Source organism: Natator depressus, chromosome 2, assembly GCF_965152275.1.
Source record: "Natator depressus isolate rNatDep1 chromosome 2, rNatDep2.hap1, whole genome shotgun sequence".
Lineage (NCBI taxonomy): Eukaryota > Metazoa > Chordata > Testudines > Cheloniidae > Natator > Natator depressus.
The window spans coordinates 250,458,418-250,476,822 of NC_134235.1; the positions used below are offsets into that span (position 1 = coordinate 250,458,418).

Consider the following 18,405-nt stretch of genomic DNA (forward strand, 5'->3'; position numbering starts at 1 on the left):
TGTCAGTGGGAGATGCTCTCCTGCCAACATAGCTACTGCCGATCATTGGGGTGGTTTGATTATATCAACGGGAAAGCTCTCTGCCATTAGCATAGAGCAGCTACACAGGAGATCCTACCATGGCGCAGTTGCATTGGTACAGCTGTGCTGCTGTAAGGTCTCTAGTGTAGACATGGCCTAAGGGTAAGAACAATACAAGGATGTTGTCCCTATCCCAAAACCAAATGTTTCTAACCCAGGAAATTCAAAATTAAGTTTAAACATAAAAGAAATCCAAAATTATTAACGTTATGGAAACATAAGGTTAAGGCACCCAAACAACCTTAACTCTGCCCTGCAATGATGCCACACAGTAGCCAGATTATTATGATTAGCAGAATACTGTTTGTGGTCCCAGATTAAAGGAAATCGATTTTTAAAAGCATATTTGATTTTTTCCCCCTTATCATGTCACTAACAGCTCTAAAGGTGGACACACCCATAATTGATCTATGACTGAAAAGAAGGGGTTGGAACAGAAAGACTTACACAACCTTCACCAGAGTGGTCACTACTGAAATTAATAGGTAGCAGGTTTAAAATAAACACAAGAAAGTATTTTTTCATGCAACGCACTGTCAACCTCTGGAACTCCTTGCCAGAGGGTGTTGTGAATACTATAACAGGGTTCAAAAGGGAGCTAGATAGATTCATGGAAGATAGGTCCCTCAATGCTTATTAGCCAGGATGGGCAGGAATGGTGTCTCTAGCCTCTGTTTGCCAGAAGCTGGGATTGGGTGACAGGGCATGGATCACTTGATGATAACCTGTCTGTTTATTCCCTTTGGGGCACCTGCCATTGGCCACTGTCAGAGGACAGGATACTGGGCTTGATGGACCTTTGATCTAATCCAGTATGGCCGCTCTTATGTTCTTATGTACTCCCTCTATAGTGGACCATCCTGTGACTCTGTGACAGGGCAGATGAGACATGAGATGTCTAGAGATAAATATGCATGCTGGATTTTAACAGCCTTTAAATAATCTCATTCCACATTTCCCAGGCTGGCTAGTCACAGCAGGCATAGCCATTAAAACTGTAGGCTGAATGGAACACAACTAGGCATATTAAGCACCACTTGTTAAGACATATGCTTTACATCAATATGCAGCAAAGTGGTTAAATATGCTGTCTGGGGCTGGAAATGTTGTTTTTTGACATATTTCACACTATGAAACTGAAAGCAAAAGCTTTAGAAGGACCAAGTGCACTTATGGTTACAGACAGTGGGTGAAACCTGGAAAACACATCCAGCTCATACTATTTAAAAGAAAAGAAAGAAAGAAAGAAAGAAAGAAAATGTTCAGACTTGTAATCCAAAAGAATCGGAGACAGAAAACAAAAAGTATGAATAAAAGGTCAATTTTTGTCATAGATGAAGGTTAACAGCAGAGTATCCTAAGACAGGAGTGTTTAATATATTTATTAACAATAGGGAACATGGGGAGAGCAGTGGGTGACAGAATTTGCAGATGATAAAATTATTTAGGTGACTCAAATCCAGAAAAGGAACATCAGTGGGATCTAACCAAGCTAGGTGAATGGGCAATGTGGTGAAAGATGAAATTCAATGTTGATAAATGCAAAGTAAAATAAATATATATATGAGGAGAAAATCTGAAGTACTCTTAAGCCATATAGGGTTCTAAATTAACAAATAGCTCAGGAAAGGGAATTGGTCATCACTGTGGACAGTTCAGTGAAAAACTCTGATGAATGTGAAGCTGAAAAAAGTTGCCATCTCTGGTCAATATCATATGGATTTTTTTTTAAAGTTAACACTTTTCCAGACATTTGGTTTCTATACAGTTCAGTGCCAGAGGACAGTAAAAATACCGCCATGCAAAAAGCTCTATAGCTAGTCTGGAGGAAAAGCAAGATCCCTAGAAAATTCTCTCCTGACCCACAAAAAGGGCAGTCAGCTACTACACAAAACAGAACGAATACCCCTTTAACATACCAGATTTACCTGGCCAAAAGTGACTAATGATTTCAGGTATTTCAGTATTTGTGTGCCCGGCCTGGGACACCTTGTGCTCAGCACTTTCTGAAAAGCAGGACCCGTCTCAAGACTTCTCCAACTGGGTATCTAAGAACTAAGGTATCCAAAATCATTAGTCACGTTTAAAGCTTTTGGTCTCTAAGGGCCAGCTTTTCAAGTGCTCAGCACCCACAATTGGGGCCAGATTTTCAAAGAGCTCAGCTCCTATTTAAGTACACAGATTTTCAGAAGTATTCTGTATCCAGTACCCCACTGTTACTTATATACATTGCTACTTCTTGATTTTTCCTCTTCTACTGGAAGCCCATTCCACCTATTTCACATTATTTCTGAAGAGAAAAAAAAACCCAACCACTCCAAACCTTGAATTTGTTTTACATTTTTACATACAGCATCTCTAAACTGAAATCCATGTCCCTTAGGTCTAGTTTCTCCGAGAGCTTCAAGCAAATCAACAAGTTTAATTTTATAATAGCCCATGCTTTAAATACTTCGTCACCTTTCATTTGTCATTTTAGAAGACTAAACAATCCCTGTTTTTTAATCTTACCTCATATCTAAGAATTTCCAATTTCATTTATCATCTTTCTTGCCCAGTGCTAATCTCTCTCCAAGTTAACTACAAAGGTGACTGAAATTAGATATTGTACTCCAAATTAGGCTAACTAGTGCTTTAAAAAGCAATAGACAAAATCCCAAGGCTTACATAATATATCCACTCAGCACTACCTGTTAGCCTCCTTTACTGTTCCTGTACATAGGAGTGCAAATCATCGAACCATACCAATGTAGGGTGTGAAGAGACCTTGAAAAGCCATCAAGTCCAGCCCCCTGGGCTGAGACAGGACCAGGTAAACCTAGATCATCCCTGATAGGGGGTTTGTCCAACCTGTTCTTAAAAAACCTCCAGTGAAGGGGATTCCATAACTTCCATTGGAAGCCTATTCTGGAGCTTAACTACCCTTACAGTTAGAAAGTTTTTCTTAATATCTAACCTAAATCTCCCTTATTTGTAGATCAACCTCATTGCTTTTTGTCCTATCATCAGTGGACATGGAGAACAATTGATCACAGTCCTCTCTATTAACAGCCCTTAACATATTTGAAGATTGAGAGGGAAGCTGATAAAAGTTTTCTTTTCTCAAGATCAAACATGCCCAGTTTTTTTTAACCCTTCCTCATAGGCCAGGTTTTCTAAACCTCTTATTGTTTTTGTTGCTGGACTCTCTGCAATTTATCCACATCTTTCCTAAAGCGTGATGCCCAGAATTTGATACAGTACTCCAGCTGAGGCCTCACCAGTGCTGAGCAGAGTGGACATCTAGGTCCGGTGTCTCACATACAGTACTCCTGTTGATACACCACAGAATGATATTAGCCTTTTTTTTGGTTAATATTGTGGCTCCTATTCTGATAGCTGTAGCTATCCTCTCCAGCATCTCTGGAAACACTTCATCGTTCTCATCTAAAGATCAGTAAATGTTTCTATAAAGACACTTGGCTCCTTGCTCCTCAATACTTTTCCAAACTGACTCAACATTTCCTCCCATTTGTTTAAATGATTCCTATCTGCCACTTGTAATTGAACATTACTACCCCACACTGTCTTCACTTTTCATCATTATAAAAACACGTTAAAACCTTTAATTAGTATTATTGTTTTTTACTATGTATACAGCACAGCCAAACTCTAACCCAGTCAAATCCTTCACCCAACCAAGGCTGTTATTCATATAATAGGCAATATTTCCCCCTGAGCCAAAAAAGGTATTTCCCCTATCATATTAATTATATATCACATTTGCTATATTTGTTCAGAGACAATTTCAATGTATGTCACTCCCGACTTTTATACACAGTGAGCCAGAACCAGATTCTCTTCTCTTTTCCATCTATCTGTTTATCCAAGGGTTTTATCCTGCCATCCATTACTGTAGAACCTGAACACCTCACAGACTTTAATGTATTTATCCTCATAATAACTCTGAGAGACAGGGAAGTATTATCCCTTTTTTACAGATGGAGAACTGAAAGAGCCCTACGCAGATACAAATTTATATGTGCAGATGCAGACATTTGTGGATATAAATCGGTATCCGCAGAGCTGCAGGGCTCTACCGGGAACTGCAGTGGCAAAAGGAGCAGCACATCGGGCCGCCGCTCCCAGGAGCCAGCGCCCTATGCTGGTAGCTCCTCCAGCATGGCTGCACCACCCCCAGCCTTGCCCACTGGGGCGTGCACCAGGCTCACTGGCAGTCATCCCTGGTGGTGCTAGTGTGTTCAAGCAGAGTGCACACTCCCAGACAGGAGTCCCTTCCATACAGCAGTCTGCATCTTCTGTCCGGGGGCATGCGAGCTGCTTGAACACAAGCAAGACCTGACACAGCTGCCGGTGAGCCTGGTGCCCACCCCAGTGGGCGGGGCTTGGCATGGTACAGCCATGCCAGAGGAGCTGCTGGCTCCTGGGAGCGGCGGCCTGATGTGCTGCTCCTTTCGCTGCTGTGGTTCTAGAGCCCTGCAGCTCTGCAAATACTGATTTGCATCCGTGTATATAAATTTGTATCCACACAGGGCTCTAAGAACTGAGACATAGAGAGAGTAACGGCCATATTTTTAAAGGTATTTAGGTGCTGAAAGATGCATCTTTCTGCATTTTTAGACATCTAAACTCCTTGAAAATTCTAGCCCTAACTGACTTACCCCAGCTCACACAAGAAGTCAGTGGTGGAGCAGGGAATTGAACTCAAATCTCCTGAATTGCAGGCTAGTGTCCTAACCACTAGGATGCCCTTTCTCTCAAAATAACAACTGGAGTGTCCTTTCTCTCAAAATAAATAAAGTAACAAAATACTCACAGATTTCACCTTTCATACATTAACCATGAGTCACATCTGTCATGCTGCTATTATTTACTTTTCCTCAGCAGCATCATTAAATTATTTAGGGCTTGAACCAATGCTCACTGAAATCAATGAGAATCTTCTATTGACTTCCATGGGCTTTGGACCAGGCCTTTTGTCAATAGTGGAGGCATTCATTCTGACTATGAAGTTTGTTTACCTGAAAGGCAATTTTTAAAATTTTAATACAGGAGTCGTGTTAACATATTTTTACTTGTAATTCAAAGAAAAGCAACCTGTAGATTGTTTAGAAATGCTTTGACATAGAAAGCACACCTTTTGGTAATGTTATCACAGCACCAGATAATGCAATACTGCCAACTCCGTATAGGGAATTAAGTCCCCAAATCATGAGATTTTTAACATTAATAAAACGTTGGGTTCATTTTATTTGCTTTTTGGTTTTTGAGTCTTTAGGGGTCACATTTTCAAGCTTTTCCCACTAACTATGAGAACTAGAAACTTTAAAAAAATAAAAGAAAAAAAAAGAGTGAGAAAGGTGAGAGTTTCATATAATCACCTGACTGGGGCTTTAAGAAAAATATTAAATACTGTGAGACTCAAAAAAAAAAAGAAAAGAAAAGAAAAGAAAGTCCCAAGAAATGGCAATGCTGCAATGAGTTTTTCAGTCATTATCACATCAGCCTATGAAGTGCCAACTGCTAGCACTGCTTCCAACAATACAGTAAAAATATGGTAGCACATCTGGAGCTTCCCAAACCACTTGGCCATTGTGAAGAATACTGTTCTGGGGGAGGAGTTCGGTCCATCCATATTTTTGGCAGTAATTGGTTTGTACACAGGTTTTGATCATCATAATGCAAAGAGACAGATAATTAACTCAAAAGGTTAAAGAGAAGAGTTTACCTGGGTCATTAAGAAAATCATCCAAGGAGTTCCACTTTTGAACGCCTGAATAAAATGTGCCATTGGTAGAGTTAAATTCGGTGTAGTTCCTGACACACTTATGTCTCAAATTGCCCATAAAGAGCTGGAGGCCTATAAGGGCAAAGACACTCAAGCAGAAAACGGTCAGGATCATCACATCAGCAAGTTTCTTAACAGACTGGATAAGTGCACCTACGATCGTCTTCAATCCTAGGGAGATAAAAGCCAAGAGTTTATAGACTTAGAAGCAGGAACAAAGGTGTAGTTAATTCCTTTTGAGAGCTGAAACTCTGCACAGAAGCTACAGTGCCTAATCAAAGGGTCTATGTTACATATTTGCAACCTGATGGCACAAACAAGGCAGAAGTGATTAATGTGAAAACGTAGTTAGGGCCTAATATTTTGGACAAATTTCTTCCTATTTATGTTTGTTCTTCCTATTATTTTTAAATGAAAAAGCCATTAAAAACAAAGAGAAAAATATTTGGTGGAACTAAAAGGCAAGGAGTTAGACACAAAACTGAACATATATAAAATAAAACTGCATAGATGGTATGTAATATTTCAGGTGCATATCATATGTAAGAGTAAACATATTAAAGATTTAGATAACTGATTTGTTAACAGCATGCTAAAATTTTCAAAAGTACCTAAGTGATTTAGGAGCCCAAGTCCCATCAACTTTTGAAAATTGGATTTTGGAGTCTAAGTCACTAGAACACTTGAAAATTTTATCACTTGTCATCACATAAAGAAGCGAATGTGTACTGCTTTATGTCTGAACACATTAAGTGATAAGGCCAAATCCTGCTTGCCTTACTCAGGCAAATAGTCCCACTAACTTCAACGAGTTTGCATAAAATGAGGTGACTGTGAACCATAGGGTGAGATCAAATATATGGATGCTACATTATGTAAACAGCACCAAGGAAGACTTATTCCTTTTTTAAAAGCCCTCTTATTCATTATAAATATATAGCAGGACTTCCAGAGCAATTGCATGCCAGTAGCAGCTATGTTTTTTAACTAACATTAATTTTTAATGAATATTCAGTTACCAGTAACTAATTCTTCTGGTCCTGAACAACACTAATATGGTAACATTAAAAGGAATTAAGTTAAAAAAAATGCAAAAGAAAGCAGATGAAGTTTTTTTATGGGAAATATTCATAATGAGTTGACCAGCCCACTGAACATTAGGTCTTGATTCCCAGGAATTCCACCCCATAGCACTAAACATCCATGGAAGTTGGATTAGAGCTGTATGGGTAAAACAAACAAACAAACAAACAAAACTAAAAATGTTTTTTTTAAAAAAAAACAAAACAAAAAAGAAAACACATGAGGGTTGTTAAGAAAGCAAAACATTTTTTGTTCTCTCTTCAAACTTGTTGCACAAACAAAAGGAAATCGCTGTTTCTAAGGTTGGTTGAAATCTCAACATGGACAATGGATCTTGCACTACATGAATCCACAAGCGTAAACTAATTACACCCCTGTGCGGGGTACAACTGTTACAATAGGCCATTAACTGTATTAATGGCAGTGGAATGGCCATGCAGACATTATATACTGAACTACTAGGCTGTAGGAAGGCCACGTTTTCCCACCAACCTCTCTTGGATCCCCTGTGCCAAGCCAGTTTGTGCCATGGTGGGACAGAAAGGGCTGCAACATTTGTCCCTCTGCACACTAGCCAAAAAAAAAAAAAAAAAGCTCAGGGCCAGATTTTCCAGCGCTCAGAAACCACAATGCGGCCCAATTTTCAAAAGTGCTCCCCTTTTATTTAGGCACCTAGATAAGAGCCAGATTTTTGAGTGCACTGAGCTGTTCTGGAAACCTGGTCACTTACTTTGCTGCCTAAATGGGAGTGAAGCTCTTCTAATAATCTGGCCCCAAATGAACATTAACAAATCAAGAAGCAATAGGTCTCCCAATGAGAGAATGTATTCTGCCTTGCTGCGGATCTACAAAAGGTTCTGTTACAGCCCAAATCTGCGGGTTTTTTTCAGGCAATACTCCCACACAAGTCCATGGGGCAGAGTGGGCATAAAGAAAAACAGGACCAGCCTGTTAATGGCTTAAATTGAACAGTAACAAAACAGCCAGTGAGGAAAATCAATTCTAAATACATTAGAGCAGTTTTTCTAATTGTTTTCTATCTAACTCACCGACATGCATTGTTTGAGCTTTCATCACTGGCCACTCTTTACATATACTGCCATTTGCCTTTTTGTAGTTGCTAAAACTTGGAATGTACAACTAAGAATTGGATTTTAGAGGGGAGCTCTAACTCTAGAGCTAACCCACAAAATCTAATCCTATACACTTTCCCCACAGTAATCCATGTGAAAGTCCTGAAGGACGTCCACTTTATTAATATGAATTCAAACTTAGAGTCTCCATCTGTATTACTTTAGTAAAGTGGTAACACTAGTTAGCTTGCCAGATGCCTGGATATCTTTTGACACATCACAAGGTACCTCACACAGTAATTTAGTGTGGTGTATCTCCCACCCACTATGTGGCAAATAGAGACTTGAACCTGCAAATCCTTACTCACATGAGAAAGAAGAATGGGACTCCTTGCATGAGCAAGGACAATATTAGGACCCAACCCTGAGAATACTTATTTGCACAGGTAAGATATATACAACATGAGGAAAGGTTTGCAAGCTCAGGACCCATTGCTGTTAATGTTAAGGTCAATTTCTGAAACTTATTCTATCAGTTTAGTTACTATGGTTTTAAATGGAATGTTTATCCTCCAGTGTTCGTTTTACATGTTTAATCTTTGCAGGGATCAGAGAACTCCACTTTAGAGGGTTTTCCATTTTATTTATTCATGGGTTTGGGGTTTTTTAGAACTTACAGGACCACCAGCAATTTAGTGGAAAGCGCTTTAGTAATAAAATTATAATTATTGATTAAAATAAATTATTCTTATTTCACTATTACTGGTGTATTGTTGCATTTTTCTGGGTAAAACCATAAGGGAACTTGGCATATTTATTGCAGGATCACTGTATTTTTGTCTCATCCTACAAAATCAAGATGTGACCAGAAAAGTAACTGTCATTCTCATAGTCACTCGGCTTGTGTATCACTAGATAATATATTTGAGTCACCACTAGCCAAAACGCTATGGACCTGGTGTTATGAGGGATGAGTCAATAGGAATTGAGGGCACTCAGAACCTTGCTGCAGGTGCTCTGGATTTCCCAGAGTCTGTTTCCATGGTTTTTTTTTTAAGGGTAATTGCTAGATGTATTCAAATTTAGACCACTATTAAATCTTCTATGGAACTAATCCTCCTTTGAAATAATGCCAATGAGAACACTGCAATACAGCTTAATAGAATATACTATTTATAGAGCATTAAAGGCATTTATTTAACTCTTGCAGGTCAAGCACCAAACTGGGCAGCATGCAGCAGAAAGTCTTAAGGCCTGATCCAAAACTCATTGAAGTCACTAGTCAATTAACATTAATGGACTTTGGATCAGGCCCATACATATTAATTAATGAAATATTCTTCTGAATGACTACATTCTTTCCACATTTTTATGGCTAAATCCTGTTTGCCTTACTCACATGGGTAGAACCACTAAGTTCAGATGCTATGGTGTACCTAGATAGAGGGAGCAAACAAGCGGGATTTGGCCCAAAACATTACTGTTAATAGTGGTACAGGTTAACACATTAGAACATCACCAGAGATTAATCAATTAATAAGTATTCAAAAGCAAATTGCAAAACATAAAAAATGCAAGCAACACCAAACAGTGAAAAACAATCACATCCCCCAAAACCATCCATTCCTCCTATGAAATTTACTAGATTATTAGCATTATTGAGTACGTCATCCATACCAGATGTTGGCAATCACTTACTGTACATCAGACACTTTCATGCATATTCTGGAAAAAAGAAAAGAAAAGAAAAACAAAACAAAACAAAACCACAGAGTGTGACTTGTGCAATGATTGCTATCACTTTGTCTATTCTCATCTCCTGAGTTATGCATAGTTCTCATTAATGTCTCTTTGAGTTACGTATACGTAGCAAGAAAAGAATACACTCCAATGAGTGTATTATGTTATTAGCTACAGACACATACTGCAGCTAACAGTTTTTTTATTACTTTGGAAAATTTATAAGACTGCAGTGTTTCTGCAGATCATCTCTCAAAGAGAAGGGTATGATTCTTTTCCATGCTCATCTTATACAAAGACATTAACAAGTAGCAAGTGTTTGCCACCTCCAAGTTTGATTCCTGCCCTTCAGGAGCCTTCCACTGGCTGCCTGCTTCTTGAGTGGTGTATGTTGCTACTACAAGGATGACATTCAGCCTTATGGAGAGGGCCAAAACAAGACCTCCTGTAACATGTCTTTGAAGTGGGGTTTAAATGGGACATAAGTGGGATTTAAGCAGTGCTTAGGGTCTTTTGCTGTCACTCCACACATAGGCAAATTTCACCCGTAAGGTCTGAAGAATTGTGCTCTGAGCTCTGCCTATAAATTCAGTACCGAATGACAATCAAAGTGTTTTTTACAGTCTTTAAGGACCCTATCCAATTCCCAAAGTCAATGAAAGACTCATGCTAACTTCAATGGGAGCTGGATCAGGCCCCAAAGGCCTTGAACTTATTTATCTCTGACACCACCTCTCCCTCACATCCCAACACAGAAGCTGAGATGCTCCTGTTGCCAGTGTTTGTACTGTAGGCTCTGCTGTTCATCCTCGGAAGTTGAGGGCTCCTGCTAATGAAGCTTGCTCCTGCTGACAGTCTTCCACAGTCTGAGATTGGCCATTTTCAATGAATAGGTTTAATTTATTTTATTTATTAGTTATTATCAATGACTGGGGGGGATTTCTCTGCACATAAAGTATGATATGAAGTCCACTGCAGTTGATGGAAAGATTTCCATTGACTTCAGTGAGATTTAGATCAGGCCCAACATGGGGCGTTGATGGGTGTTATTGAGTTGTCCAGTGGGCTGGCTCAAGAATTTTAGGAGTCCTTTTAAAATTAAATTGCCATGACTATAAGTGAGATCCAAAGTTCTAATTAATAAATAAAATCACCTACATTAAGGGGCTTTATTCCCAAGTAAGGCATCTGAAGTTGATGGATATATATGAGGAAATCAGAGACAAGGATTTTTTTTTTAAAATGGCACTTGAATGTACTTAATGTAGACTGATTGGGCCAGATTCTCAGCAAGTGTAAATGTAAATGGCATAATATTACTGAAATCTAATGAAAAGATGATTGAACTCAATGAACGCTTTGACTTCAGTGGGTCTACTCCAGTTAGGCACATACTTAAGGGTGTGATTTTCAATAGCACTAAGCATTAATCTAACTGCTCCCACTGAAGTCAATGGTAAAACTGTCATTGTTTCAGTAAAGCAGAGTTAAGCTAATGCTGAGTATTTCTGAAAATCAGCCCCTAAGCACTTTGCTGGGTGGAAGCCTTACATCAGCTCAGAATCTGGCCCATTAGTTCAGGAAAGCAATTTCCCCAAGCTCACAAATTTCAGGTATTTCCGTAAATAAATAACCAGATGATGCAAAAGTGTGATTGGAAATCACCTCAGGTCTTTGCAAAAGAGAGTGAATTCCAGCAATCACCCTCCTTATCTGAGAAATAACAAAGGCATCAAAAATACAATGCAGCCCAAGAATGGCATTTAAGATATTACTGTTCATCATTTTTCATTTTAAAATCAACTGTGTGGTAATATTTCATCTCGGCAAAATCCTGTATTATTATTAAAGACCCAAGCTGAGCTCCAAAAAAGACTTATAAGAATACCTAAATATTCCTTTAAAAAGGATAACTCACCTGAAATTATCTACTAGCATGAGAGCTCTCATTTATCTCTGTTTTACTAGCAATTAAATAGATGCCCAATCATTCATATCCCTCCATTTGTGTAATTTTACATGCTCAAAACACAGTTAATCTTGATGGTAAAATCCAAGGGCCAAATTCCCTGCTGGAAAAACTCCATGGAGTTATGTCAGCAAAGTATTTGGCCCTTAGTATCACGATATTAAAAATAGTTATAAGAAAGTTAGCTGAGTCTACATCCAGAGGGTGAAATGACAGAACATGTGCTACTGTGTATTGCACTAGCAAATTATATTTGGTATCTTCTTTCACCAACAAATGGCTCAATCAGGCATTTAATACTACAGAAAGGTTTGGGTGTATTTTAAATAATATCTTGTACTCTCCCTCTTCTCATTACAAAATAGCTACTATTTATTGTCTGAAGTCCAAACAAGCTTCAAGCTTACTTTCTGATTTCTTAAAATGTCACAGAATTACCACACATAACTCAGCAAAATTGCTCTGCTCTGAAGAGGTTCAGGATTGAAGACAAGATGGAAACTGAAAGGCATCCTGTGGTGGTGACTGTCCTTCCAAGTTAGTCTTCAAATTACTGGCAAAAGAGAGAGAGCTCTTTTGCTGGTAGTTTTTTTTTTGTTTAGCTATTACTGCCTTATGTGATCTGTAAATCATGGAGCTCGGCTTGCAGTTAAACCACGGCTTTCCCCAGCAGAAACATTTTCACAGTGAACACCCTAGTTGTAAAAGATCTTAAACTTTTCTGCTGGTTTGGGTTTTCCCTTCTAGGATGACAAATAAAATACAAAACAGAAATGCTACAGGTTTTCAGGTTTCAGAGAAGCAGCCATGTTAGTCTGTATTCGCAAAAAGAAAAAGGATTACTTGTGGCACCTTAGAGACTAACACATTTATTTGAGCATAAGCTTTTGTGAGCTACATCCAATGAAGTGAGCTGTAGCTCACAAAAGCTTATGCTCAAATAAATTGGTTAGTCTCTAAGGTGCCACAAGTACTCCTTTTCTTTTTACAGGTTTTCAGAAGCTTCAGACCTCTTAAACTACTCATTAAAGGCCAGATGTTGCCACCTTTCCTCACACTGAGTATTATCTTACTTTGCAAGTAGCTCCACTGACTTTAATGATACTAATACTGGAGTTAGGCACTACTCAGCATGAGTAAGATTTGCAGAATCTGGCTCTAACTGTACAAGGTGTGTTCTTAAAACATGTGCATCCTAACCACAGTATTTATGCCTAAATTTTAAGCTCTGTGTGGCTGTTAGTTATCATAGCTGAAAATATGCATGACCATACATACTTATGCTAGGTCATTTGTTTTGATTTTAATGTCATAGTGCAAGTGTTTACAATGTACTGGGTTGAAAAATTTCACTACACTTAAATGACTGTGCTTGAGATTTTGAGCAGTCTTTCTTAATTTTTCAAATATATTTGACATGTAATTGCCAACATCTGTTCAGGATAATCATCAACAGGATCTACCATGCACGGATTTTGCTATCTTCTCTACCTTGCCATGCAGGTTGTATATTTTAAACACTGAGGCTGAATGAGACCTGTCCATAGATAACACTTGGCAAGAATGTATTTTCATGGAGCTAGCTTGAAATGGGCTCATCTTTGAATAAATCACTAATTTGAAACTATTATTAATCACAGTAATAACAGCTATAAATGGGATCAAATAATTTGATTAAAACAACGCTGTGGGGAAAAGGGTTAATTCACTAATGTAAATGTGTCAAAACACTGACTCTCTTTGGGATTGTTTCATTGAAAATGTGAAAAATCAATTGGGAGAGATCCTGACTCCACTGAAGTCAATGCCAAAATTCCCACTGACTTCAACAGGGCCAGAATTTCACCCAGGGTTGCTATCCAATGTAAACAAGAGAGCACCAGAAGAATTAAGGCACCTATGTTTCCAGCCACAAAATGAGTTCAATTTTTAGCACAAACTTTGACTTGTCTGCAGAGGCACTTGGAAGTTCTAATAAATATTTTTGAGGTCATCATTTATTCTTTCATTTTTAATATAAACATCTGAAGATGTTAATGAAACTTCATTGCCATTTTCATATGGTTCGTGAATGAGTACTTTATGGATATGATAGATGATACACTGTATACAAAAGCTTATTATACAGTAGTACTCGTTTTAGTGAGCTTTGTCAGTATTAAAAAACATATGAAAAACGTCTTCTATTGACAGGTCACATTCCCTACATTCATCCATTCCCAATCAGTATCTATTGTATTAAGTCATTTTTATTCACTGTATTTGCTCCTGGAAATGGCATGTAGGCTTTAACTGCAGCCTGAGTGTTTAACCTGATTTTCACCTGAAATGACTGAGATTGTTTTCAGCGCCCGAAGTACTCTGAACGTTCGTAAGGCTGAGACATTGCCCAGGTCCACAAATTCAGTTATGTATCTGTAACAAGGGAAAGTCACACACAGACAATGACAAAACGCCAGCAAAAAACAACAGTCAAGGGGACAAGGAGAGACAGAGAGAGAATCACTTGTAGCTGAGAGCCAAAATGCAAGGATCAGGGCTTCTTACCTGGGATTACTGAAATAGTTTTAAAAGCTCTCAATACCCTGAAAGTCCGAAGAGGTGTAACACTGACTAGTTTCACAAATTCTCCTACATACCTGTAGAATTAAATCACAGTTATTTGGAATTATACAGTAGAGCATGCTATTGGATTGAATGAACAGTGCATTCACTTGTAAGAATGAATGCATCTGAATGAACAGTACACCCACTTTATAAGGCTGTTCTTATTTGCCATTCTTCCTGAGGCTATCATATCATACAGGATGCTAAATGTTCCCTACATCATAAATCTTACGAATTAGGCATAGCTTTCTTTAAAACTATACATAGGAGTTGGTTATAACAGTGCTCAGCAGTGCATATTATACATATTATACCATCTTGTTTCAATTTTAATCCCCCCGGGAATTATTTAAAACTTTAAAAAAAGAACAGGAAAATAATCTTTAAAACTATGATAGGGAATTTAAGTCTACAATATTCCCTGTCATATTGACATAACAGATTAAATCAATCACATATAATACAAGAGAAAATATCAACGAAAATAATTCCATGGGATTATTTCTCATATATTGCTTTGGTACATTGCACAACTGATGTGAGCTTTGAGAGATGATGAAAAAAGTATGTATTTATTGCCTGCAATTGCAGAAGACAGATTTGAAGTGAGGACTATACTTTCAATCCTGTGGTAATGCATTTCTCATTAAAAATAGTGGTCCTGACACTCTACAACCTTGCACATCATGTTCTCACTGATACTCATATAAAGTGAGGTAAAATGTGAGTGTAAATGCTACTGCTAGGGTAACTAATTGGAGAACTCTGATTTGGGATTGTTTCACAAGCGATTTCCTCCAACCTAGCGTAGTGTATGCAGCATGTCCACCACCTCACCTTCTAACCTCTTGGGTTCTAGCATGATTATCAGAAATTATCTTTGCATATTTTAGTTTCTGCAGATCCTCTATCCAGTGGAGTTTGGGTTTCAAGGATGCAGCTCACTGGGTTTTGTGCAGATACCTCTGGAGGGTTACAGAGAAGCCTCTCCACACCTGCTAATCCAGATTATGACCTGCAATAGCAACATTGGTTCTCTTCTCCAGAGTCTCATGGGAGAGTTTGAGCAAACAGATTTGCCTAATCAGTAGCTCCTCCTTTAGCCCACCCTCAATAGCTCTCTGTTCCATCTGAATGAGGGCTAACACCAAAACCCCCCTTTCAGCAGGAGGGGGTGTGAAAACTTCGTTCTCCAGCTGCTATTCCATCCCCAGTGGTAGAGCCTTCATGTTGGTTTGAGTTTCATTCTAACTGTGTGTAATTCAGCTCCCCATATGTCCAGAAATTATAAGTGATCAATGGCACGTGGATGTGGTTTTGCTCACTGCAGATTTGTAAAAGCATATTAATAATCTGTAGATGAACATATAACCAAACGATACAAGTGATATTGCCTTTTGTTCACAGTATGGCATTTAAAAACTGAAGAGCAATCCCAGTGAGTGCACAGGACTACACTGTAGTACTGTATATTGTATGCTCCTGTGTGATATGGAAAACAGACTCTGTGTACATTTTGCAATGCTTACTGTTCTATTGCACTAAAAGATACTGTCTGTAGCTATAATGTATACAACTAGTTCCATTATACGCTCAGGACGGGAGATAGTATTATTACACAGTAATGATCCAATAACTAAAAGAAACTATGGGACTTGTACAATAACATCTGCTAACAAAACAACTTTATCTCCTGATAGCTGTTCAGTTAACTCAGACCAACATTATATATATTGGCTGGGCACATCAAAGCTTTACACCCATGAATTTGTCTGGGATAGAACGTCACATATTTCAGCACTCTCCGTCCCTTTACAAATCTATACACTCTATTCACTGCTCTTGCTTCCATGTGCACAGGCAGAACTACCAATAGTATCACACTAACTGTAAGCAAACAAGACTGTAGAGCTACCCGAGATTCAATACAATTCTGGTTTTAATGATTTGCAAATTGCGTTTATGTAAGATACAAATCATGTCAGAATAGAGCCCAATATCCAATACCTCTCACTGTCTGCTGTTAAATATACTTGGAAAACAGGATTCATAACTTTCAGATTGTCTTGCAATCAATTTTAACTCTCTCACTGCTACATGAGTGCCTGAAGAACTGTTTGCTGCTGGAGGAGAATAAAATTGCTTCTAATCCATTCCAGCCCTTCTCAATAACTGAACCCCTCAATTCTGCCAAAAACACATTTGGTTAAAATATGTTAATACAGAATGGCTTAGAATAGGCACCAACAGGAGTATAAGCTGATTCTGAAGCATCCAGTTATTGAAATAATTTTGTTTGTCCGTGTTTGTTTTTCTCTGCAGACCCTCTATTTTAGGGGACCTTAAGTGATTAAAAAAAATCATTTGGACAGTAATTTGGCATGCAGCCTAGGAGCAAAATACTGGGGCCTATTCTCTTGCCAAAGGGTGTAGTATCTTACTGACAAGCAGACCGGTTTCAAGATCACTCTTTATTATGAGCAGGCACTATATACAGATATGAGGTAACAAAACTTTCTACTACTCTGTGTAGCTGAAGCCAGCAACTGCCCTGTCCTGGGCTTTGTTTCTGCCCCAGCAAGAAGTGTCCCAGGAAACCCAAGGACTGCATTTACAGTGCACAGGTAATATGGCATCTTTACGATGCTGGAGAACATACTCTGTAGCACAATGTGGCCTTCTGTGTGGGTGCTACAAAGCCACTGGCAGGAGAATTGGACCCCAAATTGTTTTCATAGCACTGCAAGAACTAAAACACACGCACAGTATCACAAAGAGGGAAAGTCCCGTAGGCTCTATGGGCCAAATCCTGGTTTCTTCACACAGTAGGTGAAATTCATCCTACTGCACCAGAGCCAGCAAAAGGCCTGTGATCTGCTTAAGTCCCAGGTAAACTAAGTGGGGCACAAGTTTTGTGCTGGCCCTCTCTGCACAGGAGTGAATTTCACCCAGTCCAAGTAGTTCTGTGGTGCAGTGTGAGAATAGAATATCACCCCCTTCCCCGCTCAGCTGAGAAGCAGTGGTGCAAGCAGATGTACAGTCACTTTGCAGCCTCAAGGCTAGGTAGCTGCTGCATCATGGCAGGCCCACCATTCTTACCGTTCTTCTCTCCTGGTCCACTCTTACCCACCCTCAAAGTCCTTTGTCCACTAGAGGAAAGGGAGCTGCTGAATGACACAGCTCCACAATATGCCAGAGTTGGAGACTCCTACATGAGCTCCTTGCTCCATCCACCACCTCACGGACAATGGAACCACACTCTCCTGCTTGTGCTACTTCCTGACATTCCATGCCTGTGAAGGGGATGGCAGAACTGTACCACTCCTCCCCTGTGCATTCTTCTACTCCACTTTTAAATGCAATAAAGAAGGATCACACACAGCACTGCAGGGGGAACATATTTAACTTCAACTGATGCAAAAAGACAATTAACATGGGGTTGGCCCCCAAAAGGGCCTCTTCTTCGGTGCGCCATTTTAAAATGCTTATCATAGGCATGCCCAGATGCTGATTTCAGCTAAATCCAGAGTAACTCAGGATTACAGAGTCAGAATCTCAGGTTTCAGAGTAGCAGGCGTGTTAGTCTGTATTCGCAAAAAGAAAAGGAGTACTTGTGGCACCTTAGAGACTAACAAATTTATTTGAGCATAAGCTTTCGTGAGCTACAGCTCACTTCATCGGATGCATTTGGAGTCAGAATCTGGCCATTTTAATACTAGGCATGAGCCAAAGATCATTGAAGTCAATGGGAGTATTTTTATAGAAAATAATGGTAATTATTTTACACCTCTAAATATTGTTCTTAATATTGAGCAATATTAATAGAAACTTACATCCCAAACCTGCCCCCATAAGACTCTTGCAACTAACTTCAATGACGCATAGCTGTGCCTGGACCAGGGCTGGATGGACATATTTTACCTAATTTTGGATCCACTCAAATATGATGACTCAGGAGTTCAGCTCAAATATCAATGTTTGCATTCTGCTGGAAGGAGACTTTAAACAACGGAGGAGAAAGGAAACAGCGAGAACAAAAATTCAATGGGGAAAAAAACCAGCAG

The 18,405-nt window shown here is 39.0% G+C and overlaps 1 protein-coding gene across 1 annotated transcript in view; it reads right to left on the bottom strand.

Annotated features, from left to right (window-relative positions):
* The window catches only part of SCN5A (sodium voltage-gated channel alpha subunit 5), a 319,838-nt gene that overhangs the window by 219,509 nt on the left and 81,924 nt on the right, over positions 1 to 18,405 (bottom strand). Inside the window, exons 6-7 of the mRNA XM_074946329.1 lie at positions 14,282 to 14,373; positions 5,810 to 6,040 (exon numbers count right to left, since the gene is read on the bottom strand). Of these exons, the coding sequence (XP_074802430.1) occupies positions 5,810 to 6,040; positions 14,282 to 14,373 (323 nt within the window). The remainder of the gene's footprint in view (positions 1 to 5,809; positions 6,041 to 14,281; positions 14,374 to 18,405) is intronic.